General features: G+C 44.0%; 1 protein-coding gene across 19 annotated transcripts in view; it reads right to left on the reverse strand.

The window, feature by feature from the left end:
* Positions 1 to 15,830, reverse strand: part of LOC122260728 (phosphatase and actin regulator 2) — a 474,429-nt gene that overhangs the window by 20,250 nt on the left and 438,349 nt on the right. For 6 of the 19 annotated variants that reach the window (XM_086549773.1, XM_086549776.1, XM_086549775.1 and 3 more), the window contains 4 exons: positions 5,568 to 6,527; positions 4,656 to 5,009; positions 3,044 to 3,163; positions 218 to 476 (listed from right to left, as the gene is read on the reverse strand). In XM_086549773.1, the coding sequence (XP_086405899.1) occupies positions 218 to 476; positions 3,044 to 3,163; positions 4,656 to 5,009; positions 5,568 to 6,527 (1,693 nt within the window). The remainder of the gene's footprint in view (positions 1 to 217; positions 477 to 3,043; positions 3,164 to 4,655; positions 5,010 to 5,567; positions 6,528 to 15,830) is intronic. The other 13 variants (XM_086549780.1, XM_086549779.1, XM_086549778.1 and 10 more) reach the window with 4 other exon arrangements.

The raw sequence follows: 15,830 nt of genomic DNA on the forward strand, positions 1-15,830 counted from the left end.
AAAAACATCAAACAAAACCCATATCTTAGCTTCTAGAATGCCACTTAAAGCAGTCCTAAGCTTCTAATTTGGTGACCTCAAAATAACACCAACCCACACCTATAATACTTATATTCAAATACTTAGCAAAATCCTTATCTAGATCATTGATTTTTCTTGATAGATTTCCCTTTGATATCTACAATTAATTTTTTTTTTTTTATTAAAGGTTTCTCACCTGTTGCCATCTTGCCGCACAGTCAGAGGCTTTCCCCCATCAGTCGGCGTACCGGCTGGGGGCGTGCCTGCAGACCCATTGGCAGTTCCTGAGGGATTCTTCTTCTTGAGTGCAGATTTCAGAGGCTTGGCATCTAGTCTGGGCTCCCGTGCAGGTACTTCTTCTACTCTGGAGGTGTCAACATAGGGGCCATGGTTGGTGTTGTAAAACACAACACCATCAACCTCTGTGCCCTCGTCTACATCTTCTATATCATCATCTGGCAAAGTAAAATTACACTAATTGATTTTCTTTGAACCATTACTACTATAATTAGACCAGAAAAATTGTGGCCATGTTATCATACTGAGAAACTTTTAAAAAGTATGTTTTTATACCTATTACGTTCATTGGATAACATCAGCTCCTCTTTCATATCAAAGTTTTTAAATGAAGTTTAGCAACATCTATGAAAAATATGTTTAACATAAAGATTACTGTATGAAACATTTTAATGTCAAATGTCAAGAGATTACAAGATCAAGTATGGAACCTTATTTTAAAGTAACTTTTTCAGAACCTTAGCTTTTCAAGTCAAGCTGGAACAGATTAGAACAGATCATGTATGACTCTGTTTTTAAATGTCTACATTGTTTAATCAGACAACAGTGTAAGTTTAATTGTAAGCACTTGCTACAAGAAGTAAACGTTCCTTCATCAGGGAGACATGATGTTAGACTGAGATATTAGTGCATCAATACTTTATGCATGCATATTATTTGGGTATTTATATGGATTATTATAAAACTGGTTTTTTTATACATAGGCAATAGAACAAAGAAAGGAAAGTCAATGTTGACCCCTCACATGTACCTACAACATGTACAGCACATTTTTGTATAAAATACAAAAACACCACACATAGTGTTAACAATTTCTCCAATCAAGCAGAGCTATCTGTCACTCAGCAACTGCCAGCCAGAATCAACAGCTATATCAACAAATATCAACCTGCATCACATCAAGAGTGCCGATGCAATCAGGAAGTAAATTACATGTTACACACCACTGGACATGGGAAGTTCATTAATCTTTAGTCAGCTGGAAACAAAATAGCATAGATGAAAATTACGTATTTGGCAACATACCACCCAAAGACATAAGAATAGAAGTACATTTGGTGTGTTGTCACAAGTACCCAGCCAGAGTCTATCAACTGATGCAAGCCTAGAATCATGTTATATGGACAGCTACCTTTAGAGCTCTGGGTCTTTTAAGTGAAATGAAAAAAGTGGCAAAGTGATCTATATTCCCCCTAATTTCCCATCTAATTTATATATATATATATATCAGCAAAAGCTTTCCTCTACTTCCTTCTTTTAATGGGACACTCTCTCTCTCTCTCTACAATGCGAATCCCTGAGAGCTAATGTGTCTAGAGACTATGGGATCAGCAGTCTCTGGAAGGTCACTAAATACCAAGTACAACTGTACAAGCATAATAGCTGGGTACAAAGCAGTTAGTATGATGCTGGGGAGCACTCTGGCTCTCTGCTGCCAAAAAGCAAGGACAGAACATAATTGAAAAGGAAAGTGAGAAAGAAGAAAATAAAATCACTATACTGCAAAGCTGAAGGAAGAGAAATTACTCATACCAAAAATTTTACATGAAAAGAGAGAAAATGAAAAAATTAACAAAGAATTTTAAAGATAATCAAAATTGGAACAGAAAGAGAAAATAAATCAAAACAGTTTAAGAATATAATTTTGTGTAACAAGTAGAAATATTATTGTGAGAAAAATATTGATGTCTGCCCATGTTATTATAAGACTATTGATAAAAGCCCTTAATCCACTGCCAATTTGCTATTCATATGTATCATTATTTTCTTTTCTTTTAAAATGTTCCTTGTCTAACTGGCTTATAAAGAAAAAATAAGATAAATATGACAAGAAACTGTAGAAGAAAATAATGCAAGATCATAAAACATAAGGCATGGTAAGATAAGGTCAGGCCAAGTAAGAACAGTTCAAGTTAAGGAAGATAAAAGTACAGATTATATTTGCAATAACTAATGTAGCCCATTATGTCTGATGAGCCTCATTTACTAATAACTACCATATGAATACCAATATGACAAAGGAAAAAAACTACAATTATAACATCTGCCTATACCCTGAGGGGAAAATCTGTGACACAAAGTGGTAGTACAACACAATACTACATAAACTGGGTAAACTTTCAGTGTTCTCAGGACATGTTCAATGTGGACCATAATATCTTAATGGTAGGATTGTATATCCAAAATTTATGACAATGTCTGCCTACATATTCAAACATCACATACTCATATATGTAACACTTTGGGGAAGTATTTGTTTCATCATTTTTCCTTGCATGTTACTGGTGGCATATATATAAGCTAACATACATATAATGCTCAATACCACTTATCCTTTCCCTAAGCCATTGAGAGATTGGATAGTGATGAATTAAAAGGATTCAACTGATTATCATATCTGAAGTAATGGCAATGAAGAAATGTACAGGAATTCATGTTTTTTGTTAATATCCACTCTAATGGCACTGATGTTATATTCAGTGGCAGTTATGTAAGCTTGTCTTATGTTACAAACACTATGAACAGAGATGACTGAGGCTATGGCTACAGAGACAGCCTTGGAGGAAGAGGATAAGAACCAAGTAATCGTGTTTCAGTTGCATGTTAAAAAATGGGAAGGAAAGCATAATGAAATTATAGAAATTGGTGCAGTTAATAGTGAACATCTAAAGATGTTAGCAGAATTTGAAACTAAAATAATAAAATAAACTACTGCAATGGTTACCAGCATTAGCAAATTCCGCCATTCTGGCTTCAAACCATCCGAGGATGCCATTAGCTGAACTGCTTTTCACATCCTCATCATCATCATCATCATCATCATCATCATCATCATCCTCTCTGACTGCAAGTCAAGTATCACACAATTCAGAAACCAAAAACAAGAGACAAGAAGAAAAGAAAGAAGAGACATGAAGATCAACTTAATTGTTGCTTTACATACTTCTAGATATATGTTAGTCCACCATTAAAAACCATAATCTCTTATTAACTTTACAGCTAGATACTGTCAATTACATGTTATACATTCCAAAAGAAAAATATACGTGAACTAGGTTAATAGAGAGCTGTCTACTAACATCTTTAAAGAAAAAAAAAAAAAAATCTATAACTGAATTTGAAACAAAATAAAAATAAAATTTGCAGGTCCTTAAGAAGAGCAACATGAATTTACATTTGATTGCAAGATCCATAAAGACACACAATTTCTATGTGTTTCTTACAACGATATACTCTACCTTCAAAAACAGAATTATTATCTGAGATCTGTTTTTTAATAAAAAATTCCATAAGAGTATAATTGTTAAACTAATCAACACTATTCAAAATAAACAGTAGCACTGAATACTTTTTTGTAATATGTTCTAACACTCATCCTAATCTATTAGATGCAAATGATTTCTTTTAAATAATTTTCATTACCTGGCAAAATAACACTTCTAAATATATCTGACATTCCTGGCAGATATATCATTGAAAGAATCACATACTTTCCACATTCCATAATATAATCAAACCTTCAATGAAATAATTTCTTTAGATTTTAGGAATTGTGATACAACCAAAGTAACTTATACTTTCTTTCTTTTGCATTAGGATAGCTTAATACAAACAAAATATATCTAATATTAAGTATTATCAAAAAGAAATACTTGAACTTTACATCATAAATTCCATTTTCCTTCAATAATTTCACGAAATGTAAGGATCTCCCACTCTTTTTCTTTTTATGACTTCACACTAAATTCCATCTAAATAATTCATCCTCAACCCAAATCAAGTGAACTAGTCACATAGTTTGGGAGATTTCCAAATTGAAATCCTTTTGGGCATTCAAATAGTGACTGTAATCACAAATAAAGATTTTTTCCCTACAATGGTCCTGTGTTGCATTTCATTTAATATCTACTATAATTTATATACTTGTTAACAAAAACAAATATAACTCTCTATTGCATTTAATATGATAATAATCCTGCAGATCTTATTAAACTTCTGTCCTCTACTTTTTGCTTTGCTTTATTTCATCGGTAAAAAATCTATTTATATCACTATAGTATACTTTGAAAAAAATCTCAATTGGAAACTAGTCTGTATTCTCTATAGCAGCATGTCCCACAATCCTAAATTCTAAACAATTTTCCAATAAAACCCTGTCTCCTACAAAAATTTGCTCTCTAAACACAATATAAAAAAATACGAAAATACTTATTATATACCTGTTACACAGAAAATTACTATCTTAGAAGAATACTCTACATCATCTGTAAATAGAAATATTGTATCTTAACTCGCTATCATCACACGCCTCACTTAGCTAAAACCTGTGTACTTACCACCATATTCAGAATTAGATAGATTGTGACCCATGGCATTCTGTACCCCTGCACCAGCCACTGATGTAGGTGGGTGATAAGGCGGGGGAGGGTGACTCCTCGGGTGAACCACAGGTGATGGCGAGGAAAACATCGGAGGTGGAGGGATGGGCCCGATCTCCGACACGGGGATCGGGGGCTCAGGGAGGTGCGCAACATGGTGGTGGTCCATGTAGGCTTGCTCATTAGAGTTGTACTCTGACGCAGAGCCCTGACCTCCATAGTAGGTGTGGGTGTCGCGCTGGTGCACTGGATGTAAGCCACTCGGTATTTCTGTTGGCAACACTTGTACTCCTCCCATGCCCCCATCGGAAACTGAAACACAATGAGAGCGTTAGGGTGAAGAGATGATATGGGAAAAGTCCAGTCTAATTAGTTCTTCTTAGAAGTACTCCAACTGCTGTTACACATATTAATGGTACTATACTAGGTGGAGAAGGTACACATACAGGCACTAACTGTCCAAAAATGTGTGGCACTTGTAACAAAACCAGATGGGGGGGAAGGTCTGGTGTTGAAATACACACATTCAGGCACCTATTGACCCTAGTAAAATCTGTCAGTTGTGATTTTTCTTTTTCTTTCTTTTCTTTTTTTTTTGCTACAAGAAAGTGGATGTGAACACTTACATTCCCAAAAAGATTTTATATTGAACCATAAACATCACTGTGGTGTCACAGAAACAATTAATTCACAATTAAACAAAGAATATCATAAATAAAATCAAGGTGAGAATGGCAAAGGAAGAGAAGCTGTAAGACTAGCTGAGGACAAAGGAAGTGCAGGTTCCATGCTGGCTGGACATGCTGGCTTGATGTCATGCTGGCGGCAGTCATGCTGGTGATGCTGGTGTCTCTGGGGTCTGGGACTCACCAGAAAGGGAAGTCCGCGAAGGGGTGGGCCGCACGGCCGCTGCACCTCCGCCTGCACTGCTCGCCCCATACACAGAGGGGAAAGAATACGTGGTGGTGGTGTTGGTGGTTGGGAGGTAAGCTGAGGGGAAGACACTGGCACCACCAGAGTGTGTGGGAGCGACATGACCCGATGAGGTGGTCAGCTGACTGGCCTGCACAAAAGGGGTGGGGGCGTAGGTCACAGTATGTCCCCCGCATGTCTGGGGTTGGGGCTGTGTTGAGGAGTATGACTGTGGTGATGGAAGGCCAGGAGGTGGATGAGGGCTAGGGGGAGCATAAGGAGAGGGCTGCTGAGCTTGGGTGGAAGTGGCTGGATGGAGGGCTGGTCGTAAGAAACAGCCTGCCAGATTACAGTGAGAGGAAGGCGACTGAAGGGTACGAGTAGTCGTGGCTGGAGGGGGAGCCACAACAGAGCTGAGTGAGGGGGGCTGCTGAGAGCTTGGGGACATGACAGGTCGGGTTTCTTGAGGAAGGGGGGCATTGGAGGGATGGTACTGCTCCCCCGGCACAGAGCTGGAGGGCACACAGAGGAGCCAGCGGGCATGGCGGCCCCCACACATGGTGGTAGTGGTTGTGGTAGTGGCAGCACAGGTGGTGTTAGTAGCAGTCACAAAGACGGCGTCAGTTGAGTCAGGGGAGGCAGGGCCATGTTGGCCTCGTATCTGCCACTTACCGCCCGGTGCCATGAGTGACGTCGGGCGCTCCGGTCTGTCTGAGGATATGATGTGGTGGTGACTATGATAGTCTGGGGGCTGGGACTCGTGGGTCGTGGACAGCGGTTGGCTGCTGAGGGGGGGAACTGTTGTGGTGGTTGTGGGAGCACCAGAGGCTAGGGGGCTGAAGGCAGGGTGCTGTTGAGGCGAACCATCACCACTTCCAACATTACCGTTCACGCCCTCGCACCTCTCCTTCACAGGCTCTGCGAACAAAAAACAAACAAAAACAAAAATAAAATACTGTCCGCTGATGAACCATATCTACTTCCAACTAAAAATTATTTGGTACTAAAAACTAATCTAGTCCACATAAAAAGCAATGCATGTAAAAGAAACAGCTACTCTATGTAAAGTGCATAACATACAAGGTAAGAAATGGGTCTGGCAGTCTGGAGATATAAAAATTCAACCCCAACCCAATATAGCATATATATACACACAAAGTAATAAACCCAATGTGTATATATACTTATATATAATTATAATAAAATAATTCTAAAAAAAATAAGACTAAAGAATCGAAAAAGAATCATCGTGGAGTTAAACGCCAAAGGTGCTGGCGACAATCAAGCCAAAATGGTCCTTACTTGTGCACAGGTACTTGAGTATGGTCGGGATGGCCATGCAGCCTACCAGTGAGTGCGGGTGCCACGACCAGCGTCCTGAGCGGGATCCCGCCTTCAGGTCACCCCCACCCTGGTCATACCCCGGTGGAGTCACACTGTACCACAATACCATGGTGACACTACGATCCAAAGGGCCTCAAACCATGAACATGTGACTGTTGCTTTGTTAACTGAGTGGTAATCCAGCAAGCCTCATAAAACATGCCAATTCCAGAAGGTTAGGAAGAGCAACGATACATTGTTTTCATAAAGCAATACTAGTAAAGTAATGATTTTCATATCAGTCTTCATTAGTGCACCTGCATTTTCTCCTGAAATATTACGAATCAAATAAAAAAAATGGTCCAAAAAGAATCGACATGATGCATGATTGCCAATTATGTAATGCTTATGCAGAGAAAATTGCAAAACACAATAAGTTTAAGAATCGGTCTTTATCTTATTCGCACAGACATATGCATTCACCCACGAATAGACAGACAGACAGACGGACGCACATACACACACAAGTTAATATCATATCCCATCTGTCTACAAAGAGCCCGCTATGCACAAGCTCAAGCTCTTCCCTTGGGCCAAACACGTACTTCCAGCCGCACGGCCCCCCCTTGAGACGCGCAAAGCCACACAACGGTCCCGACAAGCCCCAATGGGTCTACCTGACCGACATGTCAAAACGAACCTATTTACGGCCACACCTAGCCGACAAATTAGCCCAATTTAGCCATAATTCCCGCTCTTATAATGACCGCAATTAATCCGATCAGCCAGTCGTCCTGCAGGCACGCGAGCCTCCTCAGACACCGGGGAGGGTGAATCGGCGATTCGAATTGCGGACGGACACAGAAAGGTCAAGGAAGGGGTTTCCGGCGGATTGTTTTTTTTCGAATTAGAATAACAAGAAACTTAAACGAAAATTAATTTTGAAAATTTAGATTCGTCTTAGAATACCAATGGAATATCACGAGTACATGAGACAGAGATAAAGAGATAAGACAACGAGAGAGAGAGAGAGAGAGAGAGAGAGAGAGAGAGAGAGAGAGAGAGAGAGAGAGAGAGAGAGAGAGAGAGAGAGAGAGAGAGAGAGAGAGAGAGAATATCACGGTTTAGGCGCCCTTCAATAAAGGACATTCATCGGCCATACCGCACCTACAGCATCCCGCTCCACCGACGGCAAGCTGCCCAGCCCAGATGCCTGTCAGCGGCGCCCTCGGCCTCCCCTCCGGCAGGTGACATGGCGGAGAGGGGTTGCAGAGGCCCAGTCTTTTCAAAAGGGAATGAATGAATAAAACAAATCAACGAAGAAATTAGCAGAAGCCATGAATACGCAAGTTAATTGAATCACACTGTATCGTTCATAGAAGGAAAACTAAGACGGTTTATGAAACAAAGGAAGAAAGAAAAGAATTACAGCATAAGTAAAATAACTGTAATAACAAACCGAACAATCACGGCGCCACTGAACGGTACAGCAGGACAGGACACGAAGGAAAAGGAAGGAAAAAGTGAGGACGGCTATGCGACAAAAAACAAGGTGAATTCTGAGGAGATAGAGAATAGATGGAGGGAGGGAGAGGGAGAGGGAGAGGGAGAGGGAGAGGGTGAGAGAGAGAGAGAGAGAGAGAGAGAGAGAGAGAGAGAGAGAGAGAGAGAGAGAGAGAGAGAGAGAGAGAGAGAGAGAGAGAGAGAGAGAGAGAGAGAGGGGGGGGGGGGGGGGGAGAAGGGAAGCGAGGACAAGCGATGACAGGCTGCAGGCGTGACGGCGTGAGCAACGGAGCGACATGCGGCTGATGTGACAAACATGACTGCAGCAGGTGGCGGTGATGGGGAGACAGCACCCGCCCATTTTCAGTCTATCTATTTTTTTCTATATTCTTTTCGCCTGTTTCTGTTTCTTTTAGCCTGTCTCAACATGGCTAGGTTTGCCTATCTCTCTCTCTCTCTCTCTCTCTCTCTCTCTCTCTCTCTCTCTCTCTCTCTCTCTCTCTCTCTCTCTCTCTCTCTCTCTCTGCCCTTCTGTCTATCCCCGCCCCCTTTACTGCCTCTTTCTTTTTTGTGTCTGTGTCTGTCTGTCCCTCCCTTCCTTTCCTCCCTCCCTCTCCCTCCCTCTCCCTCTCCTTCCCTCCCGCCCTCTCCCTTACAGCCCCTCCCTCCCAAACCCACACTAAATGGCCCAGTTCCCGCAGCGCGTGATGATGCAGCACATACGTTTCCGAGGTCTAGGAACAGAATGTGACATCGTTGCCGTACCGCTGGGAATAGTGACAACGGAAGAAGGTGGGACATAGAGGTGAAAAGGAGGAGGGAGAAGAAGAGGAAGAAGAAGCGGAAGAAGAAGAGGAAGAGGAGGAGGAGGAGAAGGAGGAGGAGAAGTTGAAGGTAAGAATTAACATTGTAAGAGAACTAAGAGAAAAAAAATATTTATATTAAGACCAGATTGAGAGGTAAGAGAGAGCAAGACATCGGTGATTGAATCTGTTGGCGGAGGCGCAAGTCTGGCCGCCGCCGCCGCCGCCGCCACCGCTAGGCCCACGCGGGAACCCCGGCGAGCAGAGCAGCGCTCGCACTCTCCGGCAGATCAATTACCATCCACGAAACCGCCGCCGGCAGTTCCTCACACCTGCCGAAGCACAACCTGGCAGCTAGGCCTACTGGAGCCGATCACTAGCCAGGGCCGCTCGGAACCCCAAGCAAGCATCACGGTTCCAGGAAACAGCGAAGTGACAGAACTTCAGTCTCCGGCCATAGCCTAGGAGGCCGAGGCACCGACATGGCACTGCTGCCCTGCGCCACGCATCCATGCCTGGGGAGTCGGGGCGGGGGCGGGGGCGGGGGCGGGGGAGGGAGAGGAGGAGAGAGGAGACGTAGGCAGGACAAGGGGGAGGGGCATAGGCAGAGGGTTCCCGCAGTCCTCCAGACAACAGCGGGGGCCTTACGCGCTGGGGGACTCTTCTTGCTATTTCTTATTTCCAACGTCATCACTTCCTTCACCTCCCCCCTCTTCTCTTTCACCATCATTACCTCATCATCCTTCAGCCTCCCAGCGATAAAGACCTCAGATCACCGCTATGATCCGTCATCTTCACCACCTCATTATCTCCGCGATCAACACTGTCATCACCATCCTCATCATCCCACCTCGTCGCTTATCATCACCAACTCACCACTTTTTCCCAAACCCTTTACTTCGCTCCGCCGAGTGTGAACGATGCGAAGTGCGTGTCGGGCATCTGGATTGGCCCAAAACATCGGAGGACATCCCTCATCCCGGTCACTCTCCCATACAGTGTGTGTGTGTGTGTGTGTGTGTGTGTGTGTGTGTGTGTGTGTGTGTGTGTGTGTGTGTGTGTGTGTGTGTGTGTGTGTGTGTGTTCATCCTCTCTGTTATAGATATGATATTAAAACGAAAAAAATATAACAATAATGATATTGATTATGATGATGATGATGATAATCATAATAATAATAAAATATATACATTATATAGTACCATAATATACAAAAATAAAAAATACTCCTTTCTTTTCTCTAGTCCATTCCTTCCTGCTAAAGAGCTCTCTAGCGTCGGAACGCCCCCCCCCCAACGACCGTACATTATGTGTTCCATTTACCAGGCAAGTGTTAGTATCACACGCCCGTGAAGTAGATGTGTCACACGCCGTTTTAGCCGACCCCACTTGTCACACCGCCCCGCCCGCCCTTCTCCCCCTCCTCCTCCCCACTTCCCCTCTTCTTTCGTCTCCTTACCCCTTTTCTCTCTTCTCTCTCCATTCCTTTCATTTCATCTCCGCATCCCTTCATTCAAACAGTTCTCTCAGGTCTCATACTTTTTCTTCGTCCCCTCTCCCCTTATTATCATCCTCAGCCTCTTTCCTCTTTCTACTAATTCAACCTCACCACTTACTTCCTTCCTTCCTTCCTTCTTCATCTCTTCCCCTTTTCTTTCTCTCTCCCCCTTCCTCTTTTCTCTTCCTCTCTCTCTCCCCTCCTCTTCCTCTCTCTCTCCCCTCCTCTTCCTCTCTCTCTCTCTCCCCTTCCCCTTTCTCTTTCTCTCTATCCCTCTCCTCTTTCTCTCTCTCTCTCCCCTCCTCTTTCTCTCTCTATCCCCCTCCTCTTTCTCTCTTTCTCCCTTCCTCTTTCTCTCTCTCCCTTCCTCTTTCTCTCTCTCTCTCCCCTCCCCCTCTTTCTCACCCCCCCTCCCAAGTGTTCGCCGGCCACATACTGTCTGGCGCCACATTCCTCCCTGACCACACCTTCGCCACAGTAAATGCCTCATGGTTTCATGCTGTCCGTTGCGTCCGTCTGACTGTCTGGCTGTGAAGAATGGAGATGGTAGAGATGATGATGGCGATCATAATGATTGTGATCATGATGATGATGGTGGCGGTGATAATGGTGGTGATGATGGTGGTGGTGGTGATGATAACAATCCTGAATAAGTTAATCATGATGCAAAATTTCGGTGATGGTGGCGATATTAGCAATTATTATTGATGAGTGATGATGATGACTAATGACTGATGGTGACTGATCAGTGATGATGATAATGATGACGATGATAATAATGAAGTTAATACTGATAAACTTGTTAATTTCTTAGGAAGGAGAGCAAGAGCAGAGGATGATGACGTAGAATATGAAGGATTTAGTGTGTGTGTGTGTGTGTGTGTGTGTGTGTGTGTGTGTGTGTGTGTGTGTGTGTGTGTGTGTGTGTGTGTGTGTGTGTGTGTGTGTGTGTGTACGTCTGTGCGTGAGTGAGTGAGTGGGTGAGAGAGAGAGACGAGCCAAGATTCCACTCCGGTAGTAACTCAAACCCTCCACACACCTGTCCCCCGCCACAGGTAAACCACTCTTTTGTCCTCCATCACACACGTACACATACATGCATACGTACACTCATACATTTGCGGAGAGAAGATCAGAGGGGAGAGGAGGGGGGCACTCAGCATCGAGGATACACTTGTTCATAGACTCACTAACACATTCCCACACACACACACACACACGCACGCACACACACACACACACACACAAAAGTACATCCATATGCATACATAAACAAGTCAACTCGAAGTACACGACCTTACGCGTGGTTAAATATGCAAATTAGGAAAGGCTCCCAAACTTCCGTCGAGCGAACCATCTCATAAGGCGTAAGGAAGAGTTGGGGGTGTGAAATAAGCAAATAAATAAATAAGTAACGAAAGAACATCAGATAATAATAATGATAATAATGATATGAAGATGGTGATGAGGAAGGACCAGCATGATAGATGATTGCTGATTGCTGCTGAGGATGGTGATGATGATAACAATATCAAAATTACACTAACGAAATGACAAAGTTCAACAAACACATGAGCCAAGGACAACATCCGAATCTATAGACGAAAATAAATTCCAAAAACGTCCTGGAAACCGATACTCTATTAATAACTCCGTAACAAGCGTCCTCGAAGTTCTGTTTGATGTTTAGCTCTCTCTCTCCTTCGTTCCCTCGTTCTTCCCTCTGTCCCTCCCTCCCTTCTCCGTAGCTCCTTCTGTCTGTCATTCGTTTCTTCACTCTCTCCCCCTTACAGCACTTCCTTCCTCCCTTGTCTGTCCCTTATTCGTTCCTTTCTCTATCTGTCTGTCCCTCATTTATTCCCCGTCTTCCTCCCTATCTTCGTCTTTTTCTTTCAATTTCCCTCCTCTATCCTTCCCCCGCTCTCTATTCTCCCATCTTTGCCTCATCTTTTCCTTCCGTTTTGTTTCCTGGCTACGTTTGGGGAAAGGGAAAAGAATGGAGAAAGAATGGAGAAAAAATGTAAGGGAAGAGGATGGAGAGGAGGAGGAAGGTCGGAGGAGAAAGAAAAGAAGAAAGATGAGGAGGGGGGGGGGCGAGGACGAGAAGGAGGAGGAGATGATACGAAGATACACTCCAAAGCGGAATAACAAGAGGAAAAGGGAAGATATGAAAAAAAACATGAGTCGGGGAGACTATAAAAAAAATCATGTACACGAAGAAGAGGAAGAGGACCCCGGGAATCAAAAGAAGAGGAAGAGAGTGTTGTTTGCCAAGTCACTCAACCCATTCCGTGGTCGTCCACCTTCTCCTCCCCATCATTCCTTGAGGTTGTGTCCACATAACCTCTCTCCCCCTCTTTCTATTAGGCTCATAGAACTATTATAGATGGGAGGAACCATAATAGGGGGGGGGGCGAAAAGGATCAAGTCGAGTAGAAAAATTAAGATAAAATAATAAGAAAAAAAGAAAATGAAGAAGACGGAAGAGGAGGGAGATGGGAGGGGGAGAAAGAGGAAGAGTAGGAGGAAAATGAGGAGGAGGAGGAAGAGGGGGAGAAAAGAGAGAAGAAAAAAATAGGAAGATGAGAAAAGAAAGAAAAAAAGTCCAATACCCTTCAAGTATACGGACGAAATTCATTCACCCCTCCCCCTCCCCTCCCTCTCATGCTGGCCTTCTCAACTCTTCCTAAAAAAAAAAAAAAAACGTGGAAAATCAATGAATGACAATACGTAAATCCCGTTACCTGGATTGGCATTTGAGGTTTCACGCTCAGCTCCAGACCTCCTCCCTTATCTTCCCCTTCTCCTTCCTCTTCCCTCTCCTCTCCTTCTCCTCCTCCCTTCTCCCTACCTCACCCCCTTCCCTCCTTCCCTATTCCTTCTCCTTCTTTTTACCCCACCCCCTCTCCTTCCCTATTCCTTCTCCTTCTTTTTACCCCACCCCCTCTCCTTCCCTATTCCTTCTCCTTCTTTTTACCCCACCCCCTCTCCTTCCCTATTCCTTCTCCTTCTTTTTACCCTACCCCCTCTCCTTCCCTCTTCCTTAAACTGAAAACTGTCGGCAGTGAAGATATCCGATCCGGCCGTGTTAAACTGCTACATTCTCCTTCTCACGTGTCTCATAAATGGAAGTTCTGGAGGTCTGACTTGACGCACTCGAGAGCTTGTACACCCACGCTCGCGCAGAGAGATAACGATTAGGATAAAAGATAGAAAGGGAAAGTGGGAGGTAGGGAGAGAGGAGGAGACACGAGAGTAGCGATGGAGAGTAGCGATGGAGAGGGAGAGGGAGAGGGAGAGGGAGAGGGAGGAGGAGAGGAAGAGAGGGAGAGAAAGAGGGAAAGGGAAAGGGGGAGGGAGGGAGGGAGGGAGGGAGGAAGGGAGAGAGAGAGAGAGAGGGAGAATTTACCTTCCGCACCCTTGACCAACTTGGCCATCCATGTTTGGGGAAGCCGTCAGCTCAGGAATCCGTCGATCCCTCATGTTTTTTTTCTTTTTTTTGTCATTTTCAATTTAAACTTCCTCGAATATGGCTTCATTCTTAGTTGCGTTCTTACGGGGAAGTGGGCGTAAGGGAAAGATGAAGGATGTTGAGGAGGAGGAGGAGGAGGTTAAGAAGGAGAAGAAGGAGGAGAAGAAGGAGAAAGAGAAGGAGGAACGGAATGACGATAATGGTCGGTGAAGGAGGAGGAATGGAAGAAGAGGGAGAATTAGATCCCGACGACGAATGGGAATGATATGGTGGGATATAGCAATCTAGTGAAGCAGAAGTTGACGATAGATCATTTGATCGCTCATACGACGGCACCGGATTCTCTCTCAATCTCTCTTTCTCACTCCCTCCCTCCTTCCCCGTCGCTCCCTCCCTCCCTCCCTCCCTGTCGCTCCTTTCTCCCTTCTCCCTTCTCTCCTTCCCTCCTTCTCCCCCTCCCCCCTCTTACAATGAGCTCAGGGGGACAGCCTGTTTGTTGAAGTGGGAGGAAGAGGGGGTGGGGGTGGCTATGAAACAAAAGTACGACATGAATTTTAAGGATTTTAAAAATAGTTTGCTTGACGTAGGAGGATGGAGGATATGTAGATGAGGAGGAAAATAAGAGATGATGGAGGGAAAAGGGAGAGGAGGAAGAGAGAAAGGAGGAGTAGGAGAGGAAGATGAAGGAAGAGAAGGAAGAAGGAAGAGAAGGAAGAAGGAAGAGGAGCAAGAGGAGGAAGAGGAGAGGAGGAAGGAATAAGACGAGCAGGAGAAGGATAAGAGAAGAAAGATTAGGAGGAGGAGTGAGACGAACATTATCTTCTTTACACTGATACCCTCATTCCCAAAGCGAGGTTAGAAATCGGACACAGAGGGGTGATTGAGGGAGAAAACGAAGGCCTAGATGGAAGATAGAAGGTGGAGATGAAGACGAGGGTCACGGAGGTGGGGGGGGGGCGAAGGGGAGAGGGGAGAGGGGAGAGGGGAGGGGGCGGACGGAGTATCAACAGGATGCAGTGCTGATGTAACGCTGATGGCATGTGGGGTGGTGAGGGAGTGTCGGGGTGGAGACGCTCGTGTGATGAAGAGAAGGACGTGATGATGTGATGAACGAAATGGGGATCAGAGGGAAAAAAGTCAGTTTAGGAGGGAGAGAAAGCGAAAGAGAAAGCGAAAGAGAGAGAGAGAGAGAGAGAGAGAGAGAGAGAGAGAGAGAGAGAGAGAGAGAGAGAGAGAGAGAGAGAGAGAGAGAGAGAGAGAGAGAGAGAGAGAGAGAGACAAAATAACACCTCTCACCACGAACACCCGAGCACAGTGCTAACAGGCCTCGCAACAAGGACATGTCAACAGGATGGACGAGTGGAAGGCGACATTCTTCTGTCTCTCGAACTGGTCTCCTCGACGACTTAACTTCCGCTCGTGATTAGCATACCAAACTCCCTCCTTTCACTATCTCTTCTGTTTATTCTCATTTCCTCTCTCTCACTCTTTCGTCCTTCGTTCTCTTCTTCTCTTCCGATCTTTTTTTTTTATTTCTCCCTCTCTTCTCTTTCCATTTTATCCCACTCTCCATTTATTCTAGTCTCCCCTTTCTTCTTTCTTTTCTCGTTCCTTTCTTCAAC

This window comes from Penaeus japonicus, unplaced genomic scaffold (assembly GCF_977035675.1).
Source record: "Penaeus japonicus unplaced genomic scaffold, GWHDUDI00000001_assembly GWHDUDI00000022, whole genome shotgun sequence".
Classification (NCBI taxonomy): Eukaryota; Metazoa; Arthropoda; class Malacostraca; order Decapoda; family Penaeidae; genus Penaeus; species Penaeus japonicus.